Raw genomic sequence first — 23,082 nt, 5'->3', positions numbered from 1 at the left:
ACCCAGCTGCTTAAAAAAAATCACTGAACAAAAAGTATGAATAAGGTAGTGAACTGCAACAGATTCCCGTGTTTGCAATAACGTTATAACGTTAGCAGTGAGTTTACAGCCTCACTGATTTAACTACACAGCAAATAAAAGTCACGTTACTTAGCCAATAAACGTTATCTTACATTCAAAACTTACCGTTCTTTGTGCAACTTCAAATGCCGGACGAAGTTGGAAGTTGTTGCCTCTCCATCAGTAATTTTCGAACCGCATGTGTTGCATACTGCAAACCGTTTTGTGTTGACCACCTCGTAATTTTTATACCCAAACAAAATTATTTTAGGTATCATTTTTTGTTCACTGGCGTGTGGTTTGGACATGTCTTCTTCGTTGGTTGTCCTGCAATTTGATTGGATGAATGCTGTGTGATGAAAACAAAGTAGATCTAATTTGATTGGCTGTTGTACTGAGACCACACCAGCTGACACACGCAACGCTGATAGACAAGTACACAATGAAAAATACGGAGCGCTCCCGAATAACTTTTTCATCTTTGGGTTTTGGGGAAAGTAGCAAGTCATGTCAAGTCATGTCAATTCAAAAGGCTCAAGTCCAAGTGAAGTCACAAGTCATTGATGTTAAAGTCTAAGTAGAGTTGCAAGTCTTTTTACATTTTGTCAAGTCGAGTCTAAAGTCATCAAATTCATGACTCGAGTCTGACTCGAGTCCAAGTCATGTGACTCGAGTCCACACCTCTGGATATCGGGCAAAAGCCATTATCGGACATCCAAAAACAAAAGCAAATACAGATAGAGTATTAAATAATAATAAATAATAATGTATTATTTATTATTATTTAATACTCTATCCGTATTTGCTCTTGTTTTCTTTCTTTGACATGTTTCGCTGATGTTGAAAGTGCCTTGACTTTTGTGTGCATTATAAATGTATGTTTGTTGTTCAATAATTTTTTTTTTTTAAATACAAAAAAAATTAAAGATCAAAAAACTTTTCCCGGAAGTGTGTTCCCTATAACTAGTCACATCCGACCTATGCACCAATACCCAATCTGGTGATGAGAACAATTAGTGCCCCACTAAACCAGATTTGGCACTAACACAAAACACATTTCAAAGAGAGAAGAACAAACTAAAAAACACAGAAAGGTGTTTTTAGGTCGTCTTAATAGGACGCCCATAGCGGCTAATCCGCACAGTATCCATGAGTACAGACAATGTTGCCCTTGCACGCTCGACTTCGGCGAGCGTGTGGCCGAAACAGCGGGGGTGAGTTTTATATCAGATTTTTTTCAACAACAGCGGGCTGGTGTTTTAATATCAGACTTTTTTCCACAACAGCGGGCTGGTGAGTTTAATATAAAGACTTATTTCCAGAACAACAACTTTTCCCGGAAGTGTGTTCCCTATAACTGGTCACATCCGACCTATCCACCAATCTGGTGATGAGAAAAAATAGTGCCCCGCTACAGTATATTGTCTTTTTATTTTATGCTTTGTATGTCATTTTTAAAAGTTTGGTTGAAACACTTCAATGTTTGTAAAAAATACTGTTTGAGCACTTTCAACAATACAGTGGTGATAATAACCTACTACACCCAAACAAACCTCTGCTCTACACTTTTTGTCCGCTTATTCAAATCAAACGCCTGCTCTTATAATTGGTCAACAGCGTCATCTTGTGGACAAAATTAGCGAATTGGGCACATTTACCTACCGATCCAATATCAAGTAAATACTGTACAGGGAGGACAATCTTGACCGTATCAACTTGAATCTCGTCACGATAATTTATTTGTTGATCATGATTATAAACAAAAAAGTTTTCTTATATAAAAAAAACATTGATATTTGCATCGCCCACACTGAGATGGCATGAATTGACATGTTCATTCATGTTTACGTTCTTGGCTCTAAACGATAAGACAACCTGACGTCATTAAGGCTATGATAAATTGTGAGTGGTGACGTCATTACGCAGGTTTAATGCATTCAAACTCATTCTTATGTTGGAAAATATTTATAGACTTGTTTGTCATGCATGGGTTTAAGTAGTTGTGGACGTGAAATCGGCGACAGGAAAGGTAGTAATTATTGTATACATAAAAAAAAAAAGTAGCTCTAATGTGCGGGATTTTGAATCTTACTGGACTTTGTTTGTTGCTTATGAGTTTTTGTTTTTGTGCTTTCTATTTGCAGAGAATGTGACCATGAAGTTTGAAAGTATGTTGCAGAGAAGTTACTTGCATGCCAATACTTCATTTGCATCAAGTCGAAAAGGAAGAACTTTCATTTGCTGCTTGCTGTGTCTCTGATACAAGGTGTGCATGATAATAATACTCATTCATCCTTCATTCATTCATATGACTCGTAAAATAACTTCACATAATTATGACAAACACAAAATGTGGCTGACACATTCAGGTTTAGCAGTAATATTGACTATTAAAATTACCATCTACTCAAATTAATTTGATATTTTTGTAATGTGTACAATTACATTTAAATTGTTAATTTGATGTTTATTATTTAAAATGTCTGTATGCGGGCGATGCCGCAAATTTGGATATCAAATCGATACTAACGAATTGGAGAGCCTGATATTGTCAGGATCATTGAATGATTTTGTCATTTGGCCTTTAATTTTTTAATCATGATTTTAATCAGAATAAAACTTGTATGTGAACATTTTAACAATACATAAATCAATAATGACAGTGTAGCAATAACAATACAATAATAGCATCCAGTTATAATGCATACAGTTCAAAACAACTCCAATAGAATGAATTAATAAATAAAAGCTAGAGATTAAATACACACAAAAAAAATGCTGGGTTAAAAAATAACCCAATTTTAACCCAACTGCTGGTTCAGAAAAGGACGAACCCTTTATTTGAGTTATTTTAACTCAACATTTTGGGTTAATTTTTTCAACCCAACTTTTGCGTTTAATTATTCAACCAAAAGGTTGAGTTATGATAACTTAATGTTGGATTATTCCCAACCAAACTATTGGGTTGAATTATTTAACCCAAAATGTGAGTTATGCTAACTCAATGTTGGTTGATTCATAACCCAACTGTTGGGTTGAATTTATTTAACACAAAAGCTGAGTTATGCTCACTACTAAGTTGGGTTATTCCCAACCCAACTATTGGGTTGCGCATTTTAGCGCTCCTTGATCCAATAGTTGGTTAAAAATTAGCCATTTTACTGCTGGTTTGTCCTCCTCCTTCCCAACTACTGATCAAAATGATTTTTACTCCATTAAAATATACTCAAAATCAAGATATGAGTGACTTTTTTTTTTACAGGAATTGCCGTACATGGTCATAGTAGTTCTATACAGCATGCTCAAATATTTTCATGGATATAAGATGTGTGATTGTAAATAATGTTAATGAGATGAATCCATAATAAAATCCCCTTCAAGAAAAAGTTATTTTTTATTTTAAAAAAAAAGCCTCAACCCAAAAATACGTTGCTCATTGAAAAACACCCCAAAAATGGTGAATCATTCTGAAAACCCAGATATTGAGTTAAAATAATACCCTTATAACCCAAAAAATGGGTTGCTCGTCATACAAATAACTCCAAAAGTTAACCCAACACTAGCAACTCATAAATAAGGTTATCAAAATAACCCCGCATTTTTAGTGTGTTGCTGATTTTTAATTACGGGTGTCCTGATACAACTTTTTCACTTTTGATCAAATACCAATGTTGGAGCATTGAGTATTGGCCAGTACTGATATTGATTCAATATGATATCAGCATGAATCATACATTACTGTATTATTTTGTAGTGTAGAATGTTAGAAAAGGTTTCATCAAGTAAAATTAGTCAGAAAACAATAGTAGCTATGAAAAACACTAACCTATTTATTATTAACCGTCTGGAATGGATCTATATTGTCTTTAGGTTGAAGTGGAGCGATAATTGCTTTTTGGCGACACCTAGTTGCCACAGAAATTCATAAAGTTAAGATTAAGACATATTTGTTCTGGATACTTTCTAATGTGCGTCCGTCTTGAAGACTTTGTATGTGTGCTTATATGTAACGATATTTGTTTAATGCTTGTTTTTTTTTTGACAAATGTGTTTTAGACTGACATATTGTTAAATTAAGGACACTTATTACGCATGTCCAGCTTATGTGCCTATTGTGTGCTTAGCTGTTGCGTAGCTGCTAACTCCTAGTAGCCAATGGCCTACCATGTTTACCTTCAGTAAATGACTTGACTAAAGTACAAGAAAAGAGCAACCTTGTGTGCTTGGAGGACATTTAGATGTTAACTAGCTGTCCAGCGACTACAGGACTGCTTGTATCGGACATTTTAGATCCAAGCTGGTAATTGTTTTTTTTTGCTGATATCGGCCAGATATCAATATCGGAGTGGGACACCCCTAGTTTTAAGCCTGCTCTTAAATAGACGGGGGCTATAATACTGCAAAGATGACACCCCATTATTTTGTGTCTTGACTTTAGGAATAAAAAGGAGACGAGTGCTGGAGTACTTCTGAGCCCGTGAGGGTAGGTAGGGTAAAAGCAAATCTGAAAAATAAGAAGTCCCAGGACCATTAAAACATTTACAAACTGTAAGACCGACCTTTAAACCCATCCTGAAACACACAATGCGTTGATTTTCAAACTGCTCTATTATGGGCTGTTCTTGTCTCCATCAGGATGAAATACTAGCAAACTCAAAACTAATTTTTGTTATCTTTTTAACATGTGGAATGAAACTGAGCTCAGAGTTGAAAATGATGCCAAGGTAATGGAATCAAGGATTGTAGTTTAAATATTTTTGTCCTCGCTACACTGTAAAAAGTGCATTCATTAAATCATTTAATATCTAAAATGTATTTAAAAATAAAGGAAACTCGAGGCTGTTCTGTGAATGTTCATTGCATGCAAGTAGCGAAAAAAAATGAACGCGGCCTAAAGTATATCTTTGAGGAACACCGCATGTGATAGCAAGGGTCTTAGAGGAGTTTATGTCCACATCCAATTTATTGGGAACTTATTGCCTTGTTGAAAAAACAACGCAAACTTACAGCCAATCAAAATTGACACTTTATATCTGATCCTCACAAACTACCTGAAACTCATCAAAGACCAACCAAAAAAGTTGAGTTATGATAACTTAATGTTGGGTTATTCTCAACCAAACTATTGGGTTGAATTATTTAACCCAAAAGTTGAGTTATGCTAACCCAATGTTGGTTGATTCATAAACCAACTGTTGGGTTTAATTTATTTAACACAAAAGCTAAGTTATGCTCACTACAATGTTGGGCTATTCCCAACCCAACTATTGGGTTGCGCAATTTAGCGCTCCTTGATCCAATAGCTGGTTAAAAATTAGGAATTTTACTGCTGGTTTGTCCTACTCCTTCCCAACTACTGATCAAAATTATTTTTACTCCATTAAAATATACTCTAAAAAAGTGCATTCATTAATATCTAAAATGTATTTAAAAAAAGAGTATCAATTGGAAACTTGAGGCTGTTCTGTGAATGTTCATTCCATGCAAGTAGCGAAAAAACATGAACAGGGCCTAAAGTATATCCTTGAGGAACACCGCATGTGATAGCAAGGGTCTTAGAGGAGTTTATGTCCACATCCAATTTATTGGGAACTTATTGCCTTGTTGAAAAAAACAACGCAAACTTACAGCCAATCAAAATTGACACTTTTTATCTGATCCTCACACATTTTTTCAACCCAACTTTTGCGTTGAATTATTCAACCAAAAAGTTGAGTTATGATAACTTAATGTTGGGTTATTCCCAGCCAAACTATTGGGTTGAATTATTTAACCAAAAAGTTGAGTTATGATAACTTAATGTTGGGTTATTCCCAACCAAACTATTGGGTTGAATTATTTAACCCAAAAGTTGAGTTATGCTAACTCAATGTTGGTTGATTCATAAACCAACTGTTGGGTTAAAAATTATTTTCTTGTTTTGACCAGCTTATACAAAACCCAAAACCAGTGAAGTTGGCACGTTGTGTAAATCCTAAATAAAAACTGAATACAATGATTTGCATATCCTTTTCAACTTATATTCAATTGAATAGACTGCAAAGACAAGATATTTAACGTTCGAACTGGAAAACTTTGTTATTTTTTGCAAATATTAGCTCATTTGGAATTTGATGCCTGCAACATGTTTCTAAAAAGCTGGCACAAGTGGCAAAAAAGACTGAGAAAGCTAAGGAATGCTCATCATACACTTATTTGGAAAGTCCCACAGGTGATCAGGCTAATTGGGAACAGGTGGGTGCCATGATTGGGTATAAAAGCATCTTCCATGAAATGCTCAGTCATTCACAAACAAGGATGCGTGAGCAAATTTGCCAACAGTTTAAAAACAACATTTCGTGTGCCTCACAATGTGAAGGTCCTGGGTTCAATCCTGGGCTCGGGATCTTTCTGTGTGGAGTTTGCATGTTCTCCCCGTGACTGCGTGGGTTCCCTCCGGGTACTCCGGCTTCCTCCCACCTCCAAAGACATGCACCTGGGGATAGGTTGATTGGCAACACTAAATTGGCCCTAGTGTGTGAATTTGAGTGTGAATGTTGTCTGTCTATCTGTGTTGGCCCTGCGATGAGGTGGCGACTTGTCCAGGGTGTACACCGCCTTCCGCCCTTGTGCAGCTGAGATAGGCTCCAGCGACCCCGAACGGGGCGAGCGGTAGAAAATGGATGGATGGATTTCTCAACGAGCTATTGCAAGGAATTTAGGGATTTCACCATCTACGATCCGTAATATCATCAAAAGGTTCAGATAATCTGGAGAAATCACTGCACGTAAGCTGCAGTGCCTGTGACCTTCGATCCGTCAGGCAGTACTGCATCAAAAAGCGACATCAGTGTGTAAAGGATATCACCACATGGGCTCAGGAACACTTCAGAAAACTACTGTCAGTAGCTGCAGTTCATCGCTACATCTGTAAGTGCAAGTTAAAACTCTACTATGCGAAGCGAAAGTCATTTATCAACAACACCCAGAAACGCCACCGGTTTCGCTGTTTGTATTTACGATTTACACAATGTGCCAACTTCATTGGTTTTGGTTTCTTGGTTTTGGTTTTTGGTTCTCAAACTTTTTTCATCAAGTACCACCTTAGAATAGTCTTGGCTCTCCAAGTACTACCATAATGACCAACATTAAAATACAGTAATACTTAGTAGTAGGCCTAAGTATTTAAAGTGAATTAAAAACAAGGCTGAAGTTTTGTTTAGCAAGAATACTCAATATTTTTTTGGCAGTTTAACATTACACACAGTTTGAACAGTAATACTGTGTTTAGATGTAGGAAAACAAAACACTACTTAAATAATAAATGAAATAAAATTAATTGCACATACAATATTTAATTAAGGGATTCTTTGGCGTACCACTAGTGTTCGGTGTGCCACAATTTGAGATTCCCTGATATAAGACATGTTGTAAGACAGGGTATGTCTGTTTGTCAGTTAACAGCTTGTCAGCTATCTAGCAACGCAAATCAAAAAGTTTTGGATTGATTTTCTTGAAACTTTTAGGAAACGTCTGCAATGGGAGATCAGAGTAATTTCTGCAATGTTTCTTTACGCTTACGTTATGTTCACAGGCGTTTATATCACAGTCCAAAAAGTGAAAATGGAACCAGCAAAAGCTACATGAACAATACATGTATTTATATGACTGCTTAAAAAAATGAAAATAAAGACAGTTGTTTACGAGAGTACTGTGTTTGAAATGTACATCATTTAATTAGCATCTGTTTTTCCAGCCAAAGGCGTCACAGTCAAGATGGAAATTGATCTGGATGAAAATGAAAGGTAAAGTACACAAGCTCTACTTGTGTTAAATGATGCTGACACGACCAAAAATGTTCATAAAACATATTTTTAAATCTTAATTATCTATGGTCCGTGTACCTTCCGTTCATTCTAGTTCCAATTCTGAAACGCAAATGGAAAAATTAAATTAGGGCTGTTTTTTGATTTTTATTATATATGGCAGATTTGAGAAAAAAAAAGGGTTGATTTTCATTAAAATATTGCCATAAAATTGGATTTTGTGCTGTTTTCCTTTTTATGGATTTTTATTTTTCTAGATAAACACAAAAATCTAATCTATGTTCAATGCGTGGTTATCTGTCCATTCTTCCATCCATTTTCTACCGCTTGTCCCTTTTGGGATCGCGGGTGGTGCCGTGTGATGACAAACTGAACCATTTTAGCTTTTCCTTCGCGTATAGCATGTTTTTAGCATCACTGTAACACAGAGGTGGGTAGTAACGCGCGACATTTACTCCGTTACATCTACTTGAGTAACTTTTGGGATAAATTGTACTTCTAAGAGTAGTTTTAATGCAACATACTTTTACTTGAGTATATTTATAGAGAAGGAACGCTACTTTTACTCCACTCCATTTATCTACATTCTACTGGCTACTAATTTTTATCGATCTGTTAATGCACGCTTTGTTTGTTTTGGTTTGTCAGACAGACTTTCAAAATAGGATCTATGTATGTCTGCGTTTCATTCAATCAGATGCAGTCACTGGTGACGTTTGATTCCGTTTCATCAATCAAACAGCCAGGCGGTCACATGACCGTCACACGTCATACTTAAACAAGTTGAAAAACTTACTGGGGTGTTACCATTTAGTGGTCAATTGTACAGAATATGTACTGTACTGTGCAATCTACTAATAAAAGTTTCAATCAATCAATCAAAAATGTGAAGGAAAAAATAATATTTTTTATTTCAAACCGTACTTCACGTCAAAAGCCTAAAGACTGACCGCACAGTTCCTGTCTTCACAATAAAAGTGCCGCTCCATCGCGCCTGCGCTAACAAAATAAGACTCTCCGAAAGCCAGCGCAAACAAGCTAGCAAGCTACGGAGTTTGCCGCCAATGTATTTCTTGTAAAGTGTATAAAAAGGAATATGGAAGCTGGACAAATAAGATGCCAAAAACCAACCACTTTCATGTGGTATTAGACAGAAAGGAGGAACTTTTTTTCTCCATTTGAAAACGTGGACGTTATCAGCACTACTGGGGCGGTATAGCTCGGTTGGTAGAGCGGCCGTGCCAGCAACTTGAGGGTTCCAGGTTCGATCCCCGCTTCCGCTATCCTAGTCACTGCCGTTGTGTCCTTGGGCAAGACACTTTACCCACCTGCTCCCAGTGCCACCCACACTGGTTTAAATGTAACTTAGATATTGGGTTTCACTATGTAAAGCGCTTTGAGTCACCAGAGAAAAGCGCTATATAAATATAATTCACTTCACTTCACTTCACTGTCTGATTCCAATCAATGCAAGTCATCAGAATCTGGTAATACACCAATTTATATTCTTGTCTTCCTGAAACAAAGGAATCTATTTGTTAAACATGCATGTATATTCATTAAAATACCTTTAACATGTGAACAAAAACGGCAAAATAAAGAAATATAAATTATATTAAATGATTTAATTATTTATTTAATTATATTAAATAAAGAAATATGAATTATATACTGTATATATATGTATATCTACATACATATATATATATATGTAATTTTATACATATATATATATACATACATTTATATATACAGTATATAATTTATATTTCTTTATTTTGCCGTTTTTGTTCACATGTTAAAGGTATATATATATATATATATATATATATATATATATAGAGATACAGTATATATATATATATATATATATACTGTATCTCTATATATATATATATATATATATATATATATATATATATATATATATATATATATATATATATATATATATATAATATGTGTGTGTATGTATATGTATATATGAGGTAGATCCCCTCGACTTGGTCATTTAAAAAGTAGTTTGCCTGCTGAAAAAGTGTGGGCACCCCTGTCTTACATGAACTCAACGTCAAATTTGAGGAAGTACGGTAAGTAACGTTAGTAGATATTTTGGCTGTCACCGTAGGCTGATGTTAGCTTCCTTGCGATGAATCACTGTCAAATGTACATCGTGTGGGGACATTTATTAACGCACTGCAGCCTCATAGACAGACAAAGATACACACACACACACACGCACACACTCACGCATGCATACAAACACCAATCAGAAGTGCACAGTGTGTTCTCAGGTGCAGCCCACACCTATCAGTTTATGGTTTGCGTAAAGGCTAACTTGTTATTTTCCTTTGTAATCTCTGCCTACTGAGGCTATGGTGCTGTTAAGTTATTGTAGCTCAATTTGCCTTAATTTTTTTATGTTAATGTATGTTATTTAATATATATTATTGTTTTAGTTGCTTAAGAGATATTCCTGGCTCTGAATTTGCTCATTGCTATATTTATGTTTTTCTGCATTATTTGTTGCCGTCATGATTAAACGAACAGGTGACTCATCAGTTACTCTGTACTTGAGTAGTTTTTTCACAACATACTTGGGTGACTATATTTGGGTGACTACTTCTTACTTTTACTTGAGTAATAAATCTCTAAAGTAACAGTACTCTTACTTGAGTACAATTTCTGGCTACTCTACCCACCTCTGTCGTAACATTATTGTTCAGCAGAAGTCCTATTGTCGTTTAAAAAAAGTCTCATTGAATAGAGTCCGTGTACCTTTCGTTCATTCTATTTCGAATTCTTAAATGAAAATCAAAAAACAAATTTCGGGCAGTTTTTTCTTTTTTAATTTTTGAAACAAAAAGTTGGACAGCTTAATGGCACATTTTTAAAACGACAATAGGACTCCTGCTGAACAAAGATGTTACCGTTATGCTAACAACATGCTAAACGTTAAGGAAAAGCTAAAATACTCTTCCGGTTCAATTTGCCATCACACAGATAACCGCGCATTTTTGATGAACATAAATTGGATTTTTGTGTTCTTCTGGAAAAATAAAATCCATAAAAGGAAAACAGCACAAAACCCGAATTTTATGGCAATATTTTTATGAAAATCAATCCGTTTTTGTTTGTTTTAAAATCTGCCATATATATATATATATAAGAAAAAGAAAATGGACCATCTACTCATAGTTAATTGTATATTGTCCCATGACACTGATTGATGCAGCATTGTTCTGTAATAAGTGTGGCTGTCGATTAACACGTTTAATAAAACATGCAACTTATCACAAAAAACGACCACATTAATCAAATATAATGGCAGATTAATCACACAATTTGTGTGGCCGTACATGCTTCGTCACCTTAACCGCCAATGGTTATCTGAAAGATGTGTGTTGTTGTTAGGGCTGGGCGATATGGCCTTTTTTTAATATCTCGATATTTTTAGGCCATGTCACGATACACGATATATATCTCAATATTTTGCCTTAGCCTTGAATGAACACTTGATGCATATAATCACACCAGCATGATGATTCTATGTGTCTACATTAAAATATTCTTTCATACTGCATTAATATATGCTCATTTTAAACTTTCATGCAGAGAGGGAAATCACAACTAAGTAAATTGACCAAAACTGTATTAAACAGTTATTAAGCAGTGGCACACACATTCATGTCATTTCCAAAACACAAAGTGCAAGATTGTCAGAGACATTTTAAAACAAGCTATTAGCGCACTTTTGTGCATGATGTCACTAAGATGACATCAAAACAACACTAAATTAAAGTGCACCTTTTGTACAGAACACCGCAACAATAGTTTAAAACAAATAAAGTGCACTTTTGTGCAGGATGTCACACAAGATATTTCAATAACAGTCAAATAAAAATGAGCTGCATAATACGAAATCAAATAGTGTATGTCCTTCGCTATGTGGTAGGTTCCTGCGGAGTCGGACATTATCTCCTTCTGTTGTTGGCTATTTTTTTCATACGGTGTTGATGTGGAAATGGTTGCCTCGGCATTTTGTTGGTGTGGCACCGAACAGAGATGTTGACATGCGGAGTTTCAAACACTCTTCATTCTCTAGCGGGTGACTTTTCAAATAATGCTACATATTAGCAGTAATGCTACTTTTTGTAGCAACGCCTTTGCCCCACACTTGACAAATTATGGTTGTCTGTTCGACATATTCCCACTTGAAGCCAAACCACCGCCAGACGATGGACCCCGTGCTGTTTTTTCTTGGGAATTAACTCTTCCTTCATTTGTTACCAGATTTGTACCTTCTTTCTCTCGTATTACCACTCGCACCAAAGCTAACGTTACCCATGCCGCTACCTCTCTGCTCCGCGAGGGCGTATACGTATGTGACGTGTGTAAGAAGGTTTCTCTTGTTTTATCTCTCTGTGAGAAGGAGAGACAAGAAAGAGTGAGAAACGCCTGTAGTGTAATGCCCGCAGCTAAAAGCAACTGCGTGAGAACGTATACTCGAATATCACGATTTAGTAATTTTCTATATCGCACGGACAAACCCGTGATATATCGAGTATATCGATATATCGCCCAGCCCTAGTTGCTATACAGTCAGTGATGAGTGTTAAATTTGGTGGTAAATTTCACTTTAAAATGCACCCTTCGCTAAAACTGTTGGCAAGTTTTGAACAAATAAATGACATACTCTTATATACCCTTAAAAAAGAGATTTTAAATCAATGAGTTTTTTTTATCTGGTTAAATAAAGTAACATGAAAAAGAAATACATTTAATTTAAACACTTAAAAATGTTTTCCTCTATGATGTTCTGCTAATAAAAAATTTTTTTTTGTCAAATGTAATTTATGCATACATTTAAATATTGTATGCAGGTAATTTACTGCAATTTTACATGATTGTTATAGTCTTACTTTATTCCAAACATGCATTCAGTTACAATTTAGTACACACATATTTCCAGTTTCTCATTACAATATGTCCGAAAAGAAGTAGGAAGAAGCAGAATTGGTTTTTTTTTTATTTTTATTTTATTTTTATTTTTATTTTTTTTTATGTCCTGTCCAGCTTCTCAGGCAAATCATATAGTTGATGTAGATGCCCATGTCGGCTGTTCAGATTTACTTTACAAAAGAGAAGTGTAGGATACTTCTCTTGTTGCCTTATTTGTATTTGACTTTATTAAATGTATTTATATTATCATTTAGTGCAGCCGGGCCGGAGCAGGAGGGGATAGAAAGAGAAAAAAAAAGAAGACAGAGGGGGAAATTGTGGGGACAAGAGGGGGATTAGACAGAGAGACAAAAACAACAACAGCAAACAACAACAACAACAACAACAACAATAGAGCAACATCAGCAAATATGACATGTACAAATATGATGGTAAAAGTAACAGCAAATAAGCAGTTAGCGAAAAATAAAAAATAATACAGAAATAACAATGAGCATTATTACACTACAAATGGATCAATACAAATACCAATAGAAATAGCGCTATTGATAATGAACAATACCAATAATTTACCTTTATTATCAACAATACAGTTGTTTAAATGCAACAATACATATACGTAATGATAACTTGAGATACGAAAGAATGCAGAAAAATGGAGGGGGAGAAAGAGAAGCAACCTACATTAACCTTGTAGATTGTTATAGTCACAATAGGTTAAGCTTTGTCAGTGTGCCATGTGTTACACCCAGTTTACCCTAGGGCAACAACGTTAATATATGTTTGATGAAACGTGATTATGTGCATGAGTGTAAGTATGCATATGTACTTGTATATGTACAGAATGTGTATATGTGTTTGTACAATGAATGTATATGTACAGAATGTGTATATGTATGTTTGTATATTGAATGTGCGTGTGGATGTACGAACATTAGGTAGGTAAATATGTACTGTATTTGTGTATGTATGTGGGAGCGTAGGTACCTATGTACGTATGTGAGCATATGTGAATTTGCATGTACAATACATTCGACTCCCAGAGTGCGTGGGAGCCAGAGCACGGCCCCATCACCCCCGAGAGCCCAACCCACAAACAGGAGGCGTGGTGCCCAGGGAACCAGGGACCACCGCCCCCACGCAGCCAAGCCGGCCAGCGACAGGAACCCCAGAGCCCGACCCACCGTACCGCCCACAAGGGCCAGCAGCAGGCCGCAGACAGACGCACCCGGCAGAGGACAGGGCACGAGAAAAGCAGGGGACAGCCAGACCCCAAGCCAGCGAGAGACCACACCCCACACGTGCAGAAAGGCGAGACGCCCCGCCCGAGGGACCCAGAGACTCCCCGCAACCGGACGGGAAGACCGCCCCCGCCCCACCGGCAACCGGGCCCCCACGAGCCCACCCCCCACCCCCGGAGAGCGCGGCGAGGCCAGCCCCCGGCCACCCCACCCAAACCGGCCGCCGCAGGACCCCCCAGGCACAGGGCCACGGGAACCACCCACCCCACCCGCAGGGACCCCAACGATGGAGATGGAACAACCAGCAACCGCCCCGCCGAGCCCCCCCCCTGAGGGAGGGGAAAATTAAAAAAATAATATTAATAAAATATATTAAAAAATAAATAAATAAATAAATTAATTAATTAATTAATTTAAAAAAAAAAGAATTAAAAGAAGATCACAGACATGCTGACAAACAAGGTCACTACCCCAGCAACTGGCCGACTCGCAGCACCTCGGAATACCTTGCAGCACCAAGCTACCACAATAGACGCAGGGACTAGGCCCAACAGGCCCCAACCAAGACGGGCACCCGGAAGGGATGGACAGCGGTTGGTTTAATCCTACCCCTTTTAGTTTCATAGCCATTTCTAACACTTGTGCTTGTTCTCAATCCAACACAACAGTATACATCCAGAGATGCGCCCGAATGAGCTCCAAACGTCAGAAGAGGAGCATGGGTCAGCGGCTGAGGAGGCGCTCATTAAAAACTACGAAACACAAGTGGAGCTCTTCAAACAGGTGTGTACTATTTTTTTTCATGAAATATATCGGCTTGTGACCTCATCGTTTGGAAAAAAAAAAAACGACCTGTGAGCGACAATGAAAATCTCAGAGTACAGTAGGAAGGGGATGGCCCCCTTCATCGCGGTTTACCTGACACATGAAACGTGACCAATTGAGGGGAACACAATCCACTTAGCCACCAAATGGTACGGGAGGTACCACTATATTTTTAACTAATGGCCTCATGTGAGAATCTTGAGTGTGACTCACTGGATAGCATCGGTGAGAGGATAATACTGTACCATCTCTTTCTCTTTCGTACTTATCAGGGCGTGCATTTCACGCATTATTCACTCACGCTTACAGTGAAGGATGAGGCAAAATTACACTAGTAGAATATTAAATATCCTGAAGCGTGTTTTGTGGCTATTCCAACTCTGACCACATTGTCATTTGCTATTCATATGTAGTGTGGCACTTTCCACCATTTTCTGCAGACTGCATTGCAAAATGAATATCGCCCTCTCTTCCTCTCGCACGAGATCCACACAGGAATGGGTCAATATGAATCCCTTCCCTACTGTAGCTAACTCTAGTGATGTAACAAAACATTATTTTATCATATAGTCCAAACATTTTTATGTCAAAATAAAATACAATAATTAAATATATGCTTGATTGAAGATTTCAAGCAGGTTATCCATCAAATTATACACTCAGAAAATAATAATAGACTTTACGCCAATTTTTTTTTTTCAGTAAAAAACACTTTATTACCATTTTTCAATATACAGCAATGTACTATAAAAACAAATCCTATCCTATCGAAGTGTAAAGCAAATGATCCGAAGCATCCTGATTGACAATCATGGACAGGTGACAGGCTCAGACCGGGGCAAGGGAGGCAAACAGGAAGTGGAATGAAAAATAAGAGCGCTGGACAGGAAATAATAAAATAAACTATTAACTATCATCATGTGAGATCATGACAGATTTCAATTCATTTAAACGGACAGGGTTATGAGTGACAAGCTTAAATATCACTATAGAATAAATTCTGCTCTGAAATATCATTAATTAGGTTGCTTTAATCACATTAAAAGTGTCTGACATTACAAAAAAATGTCAGACATTTGTTATCAGGTTAAGGTGGCCCTGCTTGGAAACTAAAAGCTCGGGCACCCCTAGATAGACCAAATGTAAATGTACTGGCCAAAGAATCAAGATGGCCGCAAAATCCTAATGGCTGCCCATCTGCTGCTTCCCTTGAGTGGTTGTTATAGTCAGCTTTGCCTGTACATTAAGTGTTAACTCTGTACTTGTTACTTCAACAGGAGCGCTTGCGGGCCATGGAGATGTGGCCCACAGCACCACAAGATGAGGACCAACTCCAGGAGCTCTACCACAAGGTTTTCACTGATGGACACCACCCAGACGCCATGATGCAGCAGTTCAAGGTTTAGTGTTCTCTCTGTAACGGTCTGTCAAGGTTAACACATACGAGTACTGTATTTTCCGGACCATAGGGCGCACCGGATTATAAGACGCACTTCAGATGAATTGTCTATTTTTGATCTTTTTTCATATATATAAGGAGCACTATATATATAGGGCGCATTAAAGGAGTCATATTATTATTTTTTTTTTTTAAATTACAGATCATCTTCAAGCCGCTTTCTAACAGTCGCTTCAGTTTTATTTACGTGGCTCACCTTCGGCAGCGTCTTCTCCCCGTCATCTTTGTTGTAGCGGTGTAGCGTGCAAGGACGGGGGTGGAAGAAGTGTCAGAAGATGGAGCTAACTGTTTTAATGACATTCAGACTTTACTTAAATCAATAACAAAGCAGCATCTCCTCATCCGGAAACAACATCAAGGCCAAAACTATGGAACTCTAATAAGTAAAGTTCCTTGGGTTAATAATGTAAACTCACTACACCGGTATGTTTTAGCACTTTCATGGCGAGTTTACTGATAGATATAAGTAAGAACTTTACTTTATATTATAAAAGGCAACAGCGGAGGATGAATGTCCCATAACAAGAAGATAGAGAAAAAGAAGAAGCTTATCGACTACAGTGTTGCCACAGACTACAAAGGCGGACGTGCGCAATTTTTCACTTATGCCGATGCCAAATACAAATCAGCAGGTAATAAAAGGTAAGAAAAGCTGCTTTTGCATAATATTGCGAAACAAAACGCCAGATAATATGTCTTACCTTATTTGCACACCATAATACTCGTATGTTGAAGCACATCAAACGGTGCAGCCTACACTTATCTTTTATGTTTGACTGCCATCTACTGGTCACACTTATCATTACAACATGTACCAAATAAAATTGCTTCGAGGTGGGTAAGCTCAACCAAACTTATTCCTTACATTAGGTGCACCGGGTTATAAGGCGCGCTGTCGAGTTTTGAGGAAAAAAAAAGGATTTTAAGTGCGCTTTATAGTCCGGAACATACGGTAATCGCAAAACATTATTGTACTAATCATGTATATACGCAGGAAAAAAATCTAAGATGTTTCCCTTTCTTTGCAGAATCAGCTCCTTGATTTTATACAGCAGACACGTAAACTCAGAGTGACCAATCAGGAAATGCAATGGGTAAGACATGTGTAACACAGATCAAAAGTGTATATTTTGTACATCTTTATTGTATTGGATGCCGAAGGTAAAAATTCAGTCCCACTTTTTTAACAGATATGTTTCTCACATTTAGCTCGTTTTTCTCATATTTAACTCACTTTTCTCACGTTTAGCTCATTTTCCTCACATTTAAGTTTAAATTAAATGTTGACTCGAAATGTTGTATCCAAATGTTAAATCTAAATATTTCTGTTAAATCTAAATCTAAATGTTAAATCTATATATAATTGGTAAAAATATGTTATTTATATTATGTTAAAATATATGTTAAATCCAAAACATAATCTTAAATGTAAATCTAAATCTAAATGAAGGAGTAGCTTTACTCTAAGTTCCTCCTGAATGACAGAGCTTCTCACCCTAACTCTAAGGGAGAGCCCCGCCACCCACTGGAGGAAACTTATTTCAGCCGCTTGTACCCGTGGTCCTGTCCTTTTGGTCATAACCCAAAGCTCATGACCATAGGTGAGGATAAGAACGTAGATGGACTGGTAAATTGAGAGCTTTGCCTTCTGGGCTCTGCTTCTTCTTTACCACGACGGATCGATACAGTGTCCGCATCCGCACCGATCTCATGATTCACTCTTCCCTCACTCATGAACAATAGTCCGAGGCACTTAACTCCTCAACTTGGGGCAAGGTCTCCTCCCTCACCCGGAGATGGCATTCCACCCTCTTCCGGGCAAGTACCATAGACTCTGATTTGGAGGTGCTGATTCTCATTCCAGTCACTTCACACTCGGCTGCGAACCGATCCGGTGAGAGCTGAAGATCCTAACCAGATTAAGCCAGCAGGACCACGTCAACTGCATAAAGAAAATACCTAATCCTGCAGCCACCAAACCAGATTACCCCAATGCCCTGACTGCGCCTAGAAATTCTGTCCATAAAAGTTATGAACAGAACCGATGACAAAGGGCAGCCCTGGTAAAGTCCAACCCGACTTAATGCCGGCAATGCCAAGCTCTAACACTGATCATACAGGGAATGGACTGCCACAATCAGGCAGTCCGATACCCCATACTCACAGAGCACTCCCCACAGGACCTCCCGAGGGACATGGTCAAATGTCTTCTCTAAGTCCACAAAACACATGTAGACTGGTTGGGCAAACCATGCACCCTTGAGGATCGTACCAAGACTATAGAGCTGATCCACAGTTCCACGACCAAACCACACTGCTCCTCCTGGATCCGAGGTTCGACAATCTGGCGGAGTCTCCTCTCCAGTACACCTGAATAAACCTAGTCGCCTCCCCAGTACACCTGAATAAACCTCACCGGGAAGGCTGAGTGTGATCCTATGATAGTTGGAACACTATGAATGGTGGTCCAGAATTGCTTTGAAGCCAGCCGGAAGTCGTTTTCCATGTCCGAGTTTTTCCTCCGCGACCGCTGAAGCCGCACACCGCTTGGCCTGTCGGCACCTGTCCACTGCCTCCGGAGTCCCACGAGCCAAAAGGACTCCTTCTTCAGCATCCCTCATCGGGTTATGAGATTACCGCCACAACAGGCTCCAACCATTTGCGGCCACAGCTCCAATCGGCCGCCTCGACAATACAGGCACAGAACATGGTACACTCTGACTCAATGTCCAGCGCCTCCCCCGTTACATGTTCAAATATCTACCGGAAGTGGGAATTGAAACTCCTGACAGGAGAGACTGCAAGACGTTCCCAGCACACCCTCACAATGCATTTGAGTCTGCCAGGGCTGACCGGCATCCTCCCCACCGTCGGAGCCAACTCACCACCAGGTGCTGATCGATGGAAAATTCCGCTCCTCTCTTCACTCAAGTGTCCAAAACATGGGACCGCAAATCTGATCACACAACCACTGCAGCCTCGGGTGTCCTGATGCCAAGTGCACATGGACATGAACATGGTGGATAATCTGTGACGAGCACAAAAATCCAATAACAAAACACCACTGTAGTTTAGATCTGGGCGGCCGTTTCTCCCAATCACGCCTCTCTAGGTTTCACTGTCGTTGCCAATGTGAGCGTTGAAATTAGAGCTGCAACTAACGATTAATTTGATAATCGATTAATCTGTCGATTATTACTTCGATTGATCGATTAATAATCGGATAAAAGAGGCAAACTACATTTCTATCCTTTCCAGTATTTTATTGAAAAAACCCAGCATACTGGCAACCATGTTCTGGACATTGGGGATGCAGCATACACCAATAATAACACAGACATGTAACTCATCAGATCAGAACTGAATCAGATACTGTACACGTTTCTGTTGTCAATCAATCAATCAATCAATCAATCAATGTTTATTTATATAGCCCTAAATCACAAGTGTCTCAAAGGGCTGCACAAGCCACAACGACATCCTCGGTACAGAGCCCACATAAGGGCAAGGAAAAACTCACCCCAGTGGGACGTCGATGTGAATGACTATGTGACTATGTGAATGAACTTGTGAATAATAAAGGATTCATTTTAGGCTGCCTCTGAATAATAGCATGAAATATTCCAGCACCTTCATAACGTTTAGTTATACAAAAGCGTCACACAAATCTAAATAGATTTATATAGCTTTATCGGGCCCGGCTACATTGATCCATTATGAAACCAACCTGAGATATTTCTGTCCGTTACGTTTATTTCGAAATTGGTAACCGTGCGTTTTCTCTCTCAAAACGGAGTCAATTGTTCCGGAGACACATTATCAGCCCCGCGTTGCATGAAAGGCATAACGTTAACGTTACTCACAAAAAAGCTGAACTCATGAATGCCTGTTGCCACTATGGACTTATTTACGTACGTCCTTATTTTTCAACCAGTTATTATAAATACATTTGACGTTAAAGATGCTAGTGTATAAAATAACGAAATGAAAAATAAGATCACAGTGACTTTGCTGAGTAACTAACTACAACTAACTAAAATGAGGTAACTGAGTTACTAACTCAATTCGTTTTTGGTAGAAGTAATTTGTCACTAATTATTTACTTTTTCAAGATTAGATGACTAACAGCGGTTCTTAAGAATATGTCTTAGTTGCGAGCTAAGTGGTAAAACGAAGATCATAAGTGAGTGTGAATTATAGTGATCATTTGATCAGAGGTTCGAATCCTGCACAAATGTTACTTTTTCATCTTTGTTCCTGCTCCTCGTTGGACGACACAGCACCGCCGTTTTAAGTTGTGGGCGTGTCTTGGCTCGATGAGAAGCTTGATGGAAAATGAAGTAAGATGAAGGAAAGAGGACTTTAATTCAGACTCACTAATGATCTCGTTTTTGCTATTTAACTCACACTTAGGACATATTCTTAACAGATCTAAAGCATTGTCAAACGCGGAAATAAAGCAATAGTGATAGTCTTGTTTTCTACAATGTCTTTAAGCAACACACCATACACGCTCACACGTTTAGAGCTAACATTTTTAACAATAGGCAACTTTATTGGCATTCATTTGTAAATAATCAACTATCATGTTTCCTTCTACAGTAAAAAAAAAAGAAAAGAAAAAAAAGGCAGATATATATACAGTACAGGCCAAACATTTGGACACACCTTCTCATTACAACACAACTTATGGTCCCAACCGCATTGATAAAGCAAGAAATTCAACTCTGATAAGGCACACCTGTGAAGTGAAAACTATTTCAAGTGACTACCTGTTGAAGCTCATCGAGAGAATGCCAAGAGTGTGCAAAGGGTGTCTATTTTGAAGAAACTAGAATATAAAACATGTTTTCAGTCATTTCACCTTTTTTTGTTAAGTACATAACTCTACATGTTTCATAGTTCATAGTTTTGATGCCTTCAGTGACAATCTACAATGTAAATAGTCATGAAAATAAAGAAAATACATTGAATGAGAAGGTGTGTCCAAACTTTTGGCCTGTACTATTTATATATATATATACATATACAGCCCGGCCCCAGGCTAAATTGTTTTAACCCAATGCGGCCCCCGAGTCAAAAAGTTTGGGCACCCTTGATTTAGAGTCACGGTTAACATTTAGATTTACATTTAACATTTAGAATCAACATTTAATTTAAACTTAAATGATGAGAATGAACAAAATGTGAGAAAAATGTGTTAAATGTGAGAAAAATGTGTTAAATGTGAGAAGTGAGCTAAATGTGAGAAATATCCCAGCAGGCACAAGACACTGATACAGCATTGATTATACATATATGTCCTTTAAAACTGACTTTGAAACAACTTTGCAAAATAGTTGTATTTGTAAATTGAGACAGCGTTGATGTTAAACGTTGGATCCACGTTGTTGGTTGGGAAATGACCCAAATTGAATGGTCACAACTAGGGATGTCCCGATCCACGTTTTTGCACTTCCGATCCGATACCGATATTGTTTTTGCACTTCCGATCCGATACCGATACTGACCGATACTGGCCTATCCGAGCATATATTAAAGTTTAAAGTTATTTAGCCTACTTAGTTGTCAGAATCATGTTGAAAAGGGTTTTAGTACTCTTGATAACAACTAGCCAGCTGAATTAGGGGAGTTTGAATAATACACAATGGTTGGTAACAAGAAACTGACCTGTTTATTCAAGAATAAACACAAAATAGACAAAATTATACATGACAAACAGAAATGGCATCATTGAACTAGGGCTGGGCGATATGGCCTTTTTTTAATATTGCGATATTTTAAGGCCATGTCACGATACACCATATATATGTGGATATTTTGCCTTAGCCTTGAATGAACACTTGATGCATATAATCGCAGCAGTATGATGATTCTATGTGTCTACATTAAAACAGTTTTCTTCATACTGCATTAATATATGCTACTTTTAAACTTTCATGAAGAGAAGGAAATCACAACTAAAAAAATCACTATTTTTTCATACGGTGTTGATCTGGAAATGTTTGCCTCGGCATTTTGATGGTGTGGACGTGTGGCACCGAATGGAGATAAGCGTCTCGACAGACGTTACAATATTTGAACAATGATGACGAAAACTGTTTTCTCTGTCGTGTCCGTGTGTCAAAAATTGTTATGCGCTTATTTTTTTATTTGATTTTGTGCGTGGCATAGATTTGCCGTGCGCAATTGCACAGGCGCGCACTTTAGAGGGAGCGTTGCTCGCACGGCTGCGCTAGCATCACAGCTAACGTTAGCCATGCTGCTACCTCTCTGCTTGGGGAGGACGTATACGTATGTGACGTATGACGTGACAGTATGTGACGTGTGTAAGAAGGTGCGCTTGCTGTCTGTGAGAGGGAGACACAAAAAATAGTGAGAAGAGCCTGTCGTGTAATGCCAGCACTGGCCCAGCAGCTAAAAGCAACTGCGTGAGAATCCACAGACCTGTGGATGTGTTGAAGGTGTGCTGGAAAATGCGGAACGGAAATTAGGGAACAGCAGAAAAGTAAAGTGGAATGTATTATTTAAATAGGTGCGTTGGAAAACACGGACCGGAGGTTTTTTTTAAACTGGATTTGGATCGGCATTTTCCCATGCCTTGCCGATACGCATTTTTTGGCAAATATCGGCGGCCGATCCGATCCAAATATCGGATCGGGACATCCCTAGTCACAACTCAATGTCAGAACCCAACCTCGATTAAACGTCGTCAAAAAGCATGTCTCGA

At 38.1% G+C, this 23,082-nt stretch overlaps 1 protein-coding gene across 7 annotated transcripts in view; it reads left to right on the top strand.

Annotated features, from left to right (window-relative positions):
- The window catches only part of LOC133617249 (sodium channel and clathrin linker 1-like), a 129,876-nt gene that overhangs the window by 7,770 nt on the left and 99,024 nt on the right, over positions 1-23,082 (top strand). For 3 of the 7 annotated variants that reach the window (XM_061977124.2, XM_072914927.1, XM_072914922.1), the window contains exons 3-7: positions 2,205-2,326; positions 7,796-7,844; positions 14,737-14,851; positions 16,171-16,293; positions 17,381-17,446. In XM_061977124.2, coding sequence (XP_061833108.2) covers positions 7,816-7,844; positions 14,737-14,851; positions 16,171-16,293; positions 17,381-17,446 — 333 coding nt within the window. In that variant the 5' untranslated portion in view covers positions 2,205-2,326; positions 7,796-7,815. Of the gene's footprint in view, positions 1-1,051; positions 1,275-2,016; positions 2,090-2,204; positions 2,327-4,498; positions 4,544-7,795; positions 7,845-14,736; positions 14,852-16,170; positions 16,294-17,380; positions 17,447-23,082 lie in introns of those variants that run through there. The other 4 variants (XM_072914926.1, XM_072914925.1, XM_072914924.1 and 1 more) reach the window with 4 other exon arrangements.

This window comes from Nerophis lumbriciformis, linkage group LG16 (genome assembly GCF_033978685.3).
Source record: "Nerophis lumbriciformis linkage group LG16, RoL_Nlum_v2.1, whole genome shotgun sequence".
NCBI classification, from domain to species: Eukaryota; Metazoa; Chordata; class Actinopteri; order Syngnathiformes; family Syngnathidae; genus Nerophis; species Nerophis lumbriciformis.
Note: the sequence above shows the minus strand (reverse complement) of the source record. Positions and strands in the feature narration are given on the sequence as shown.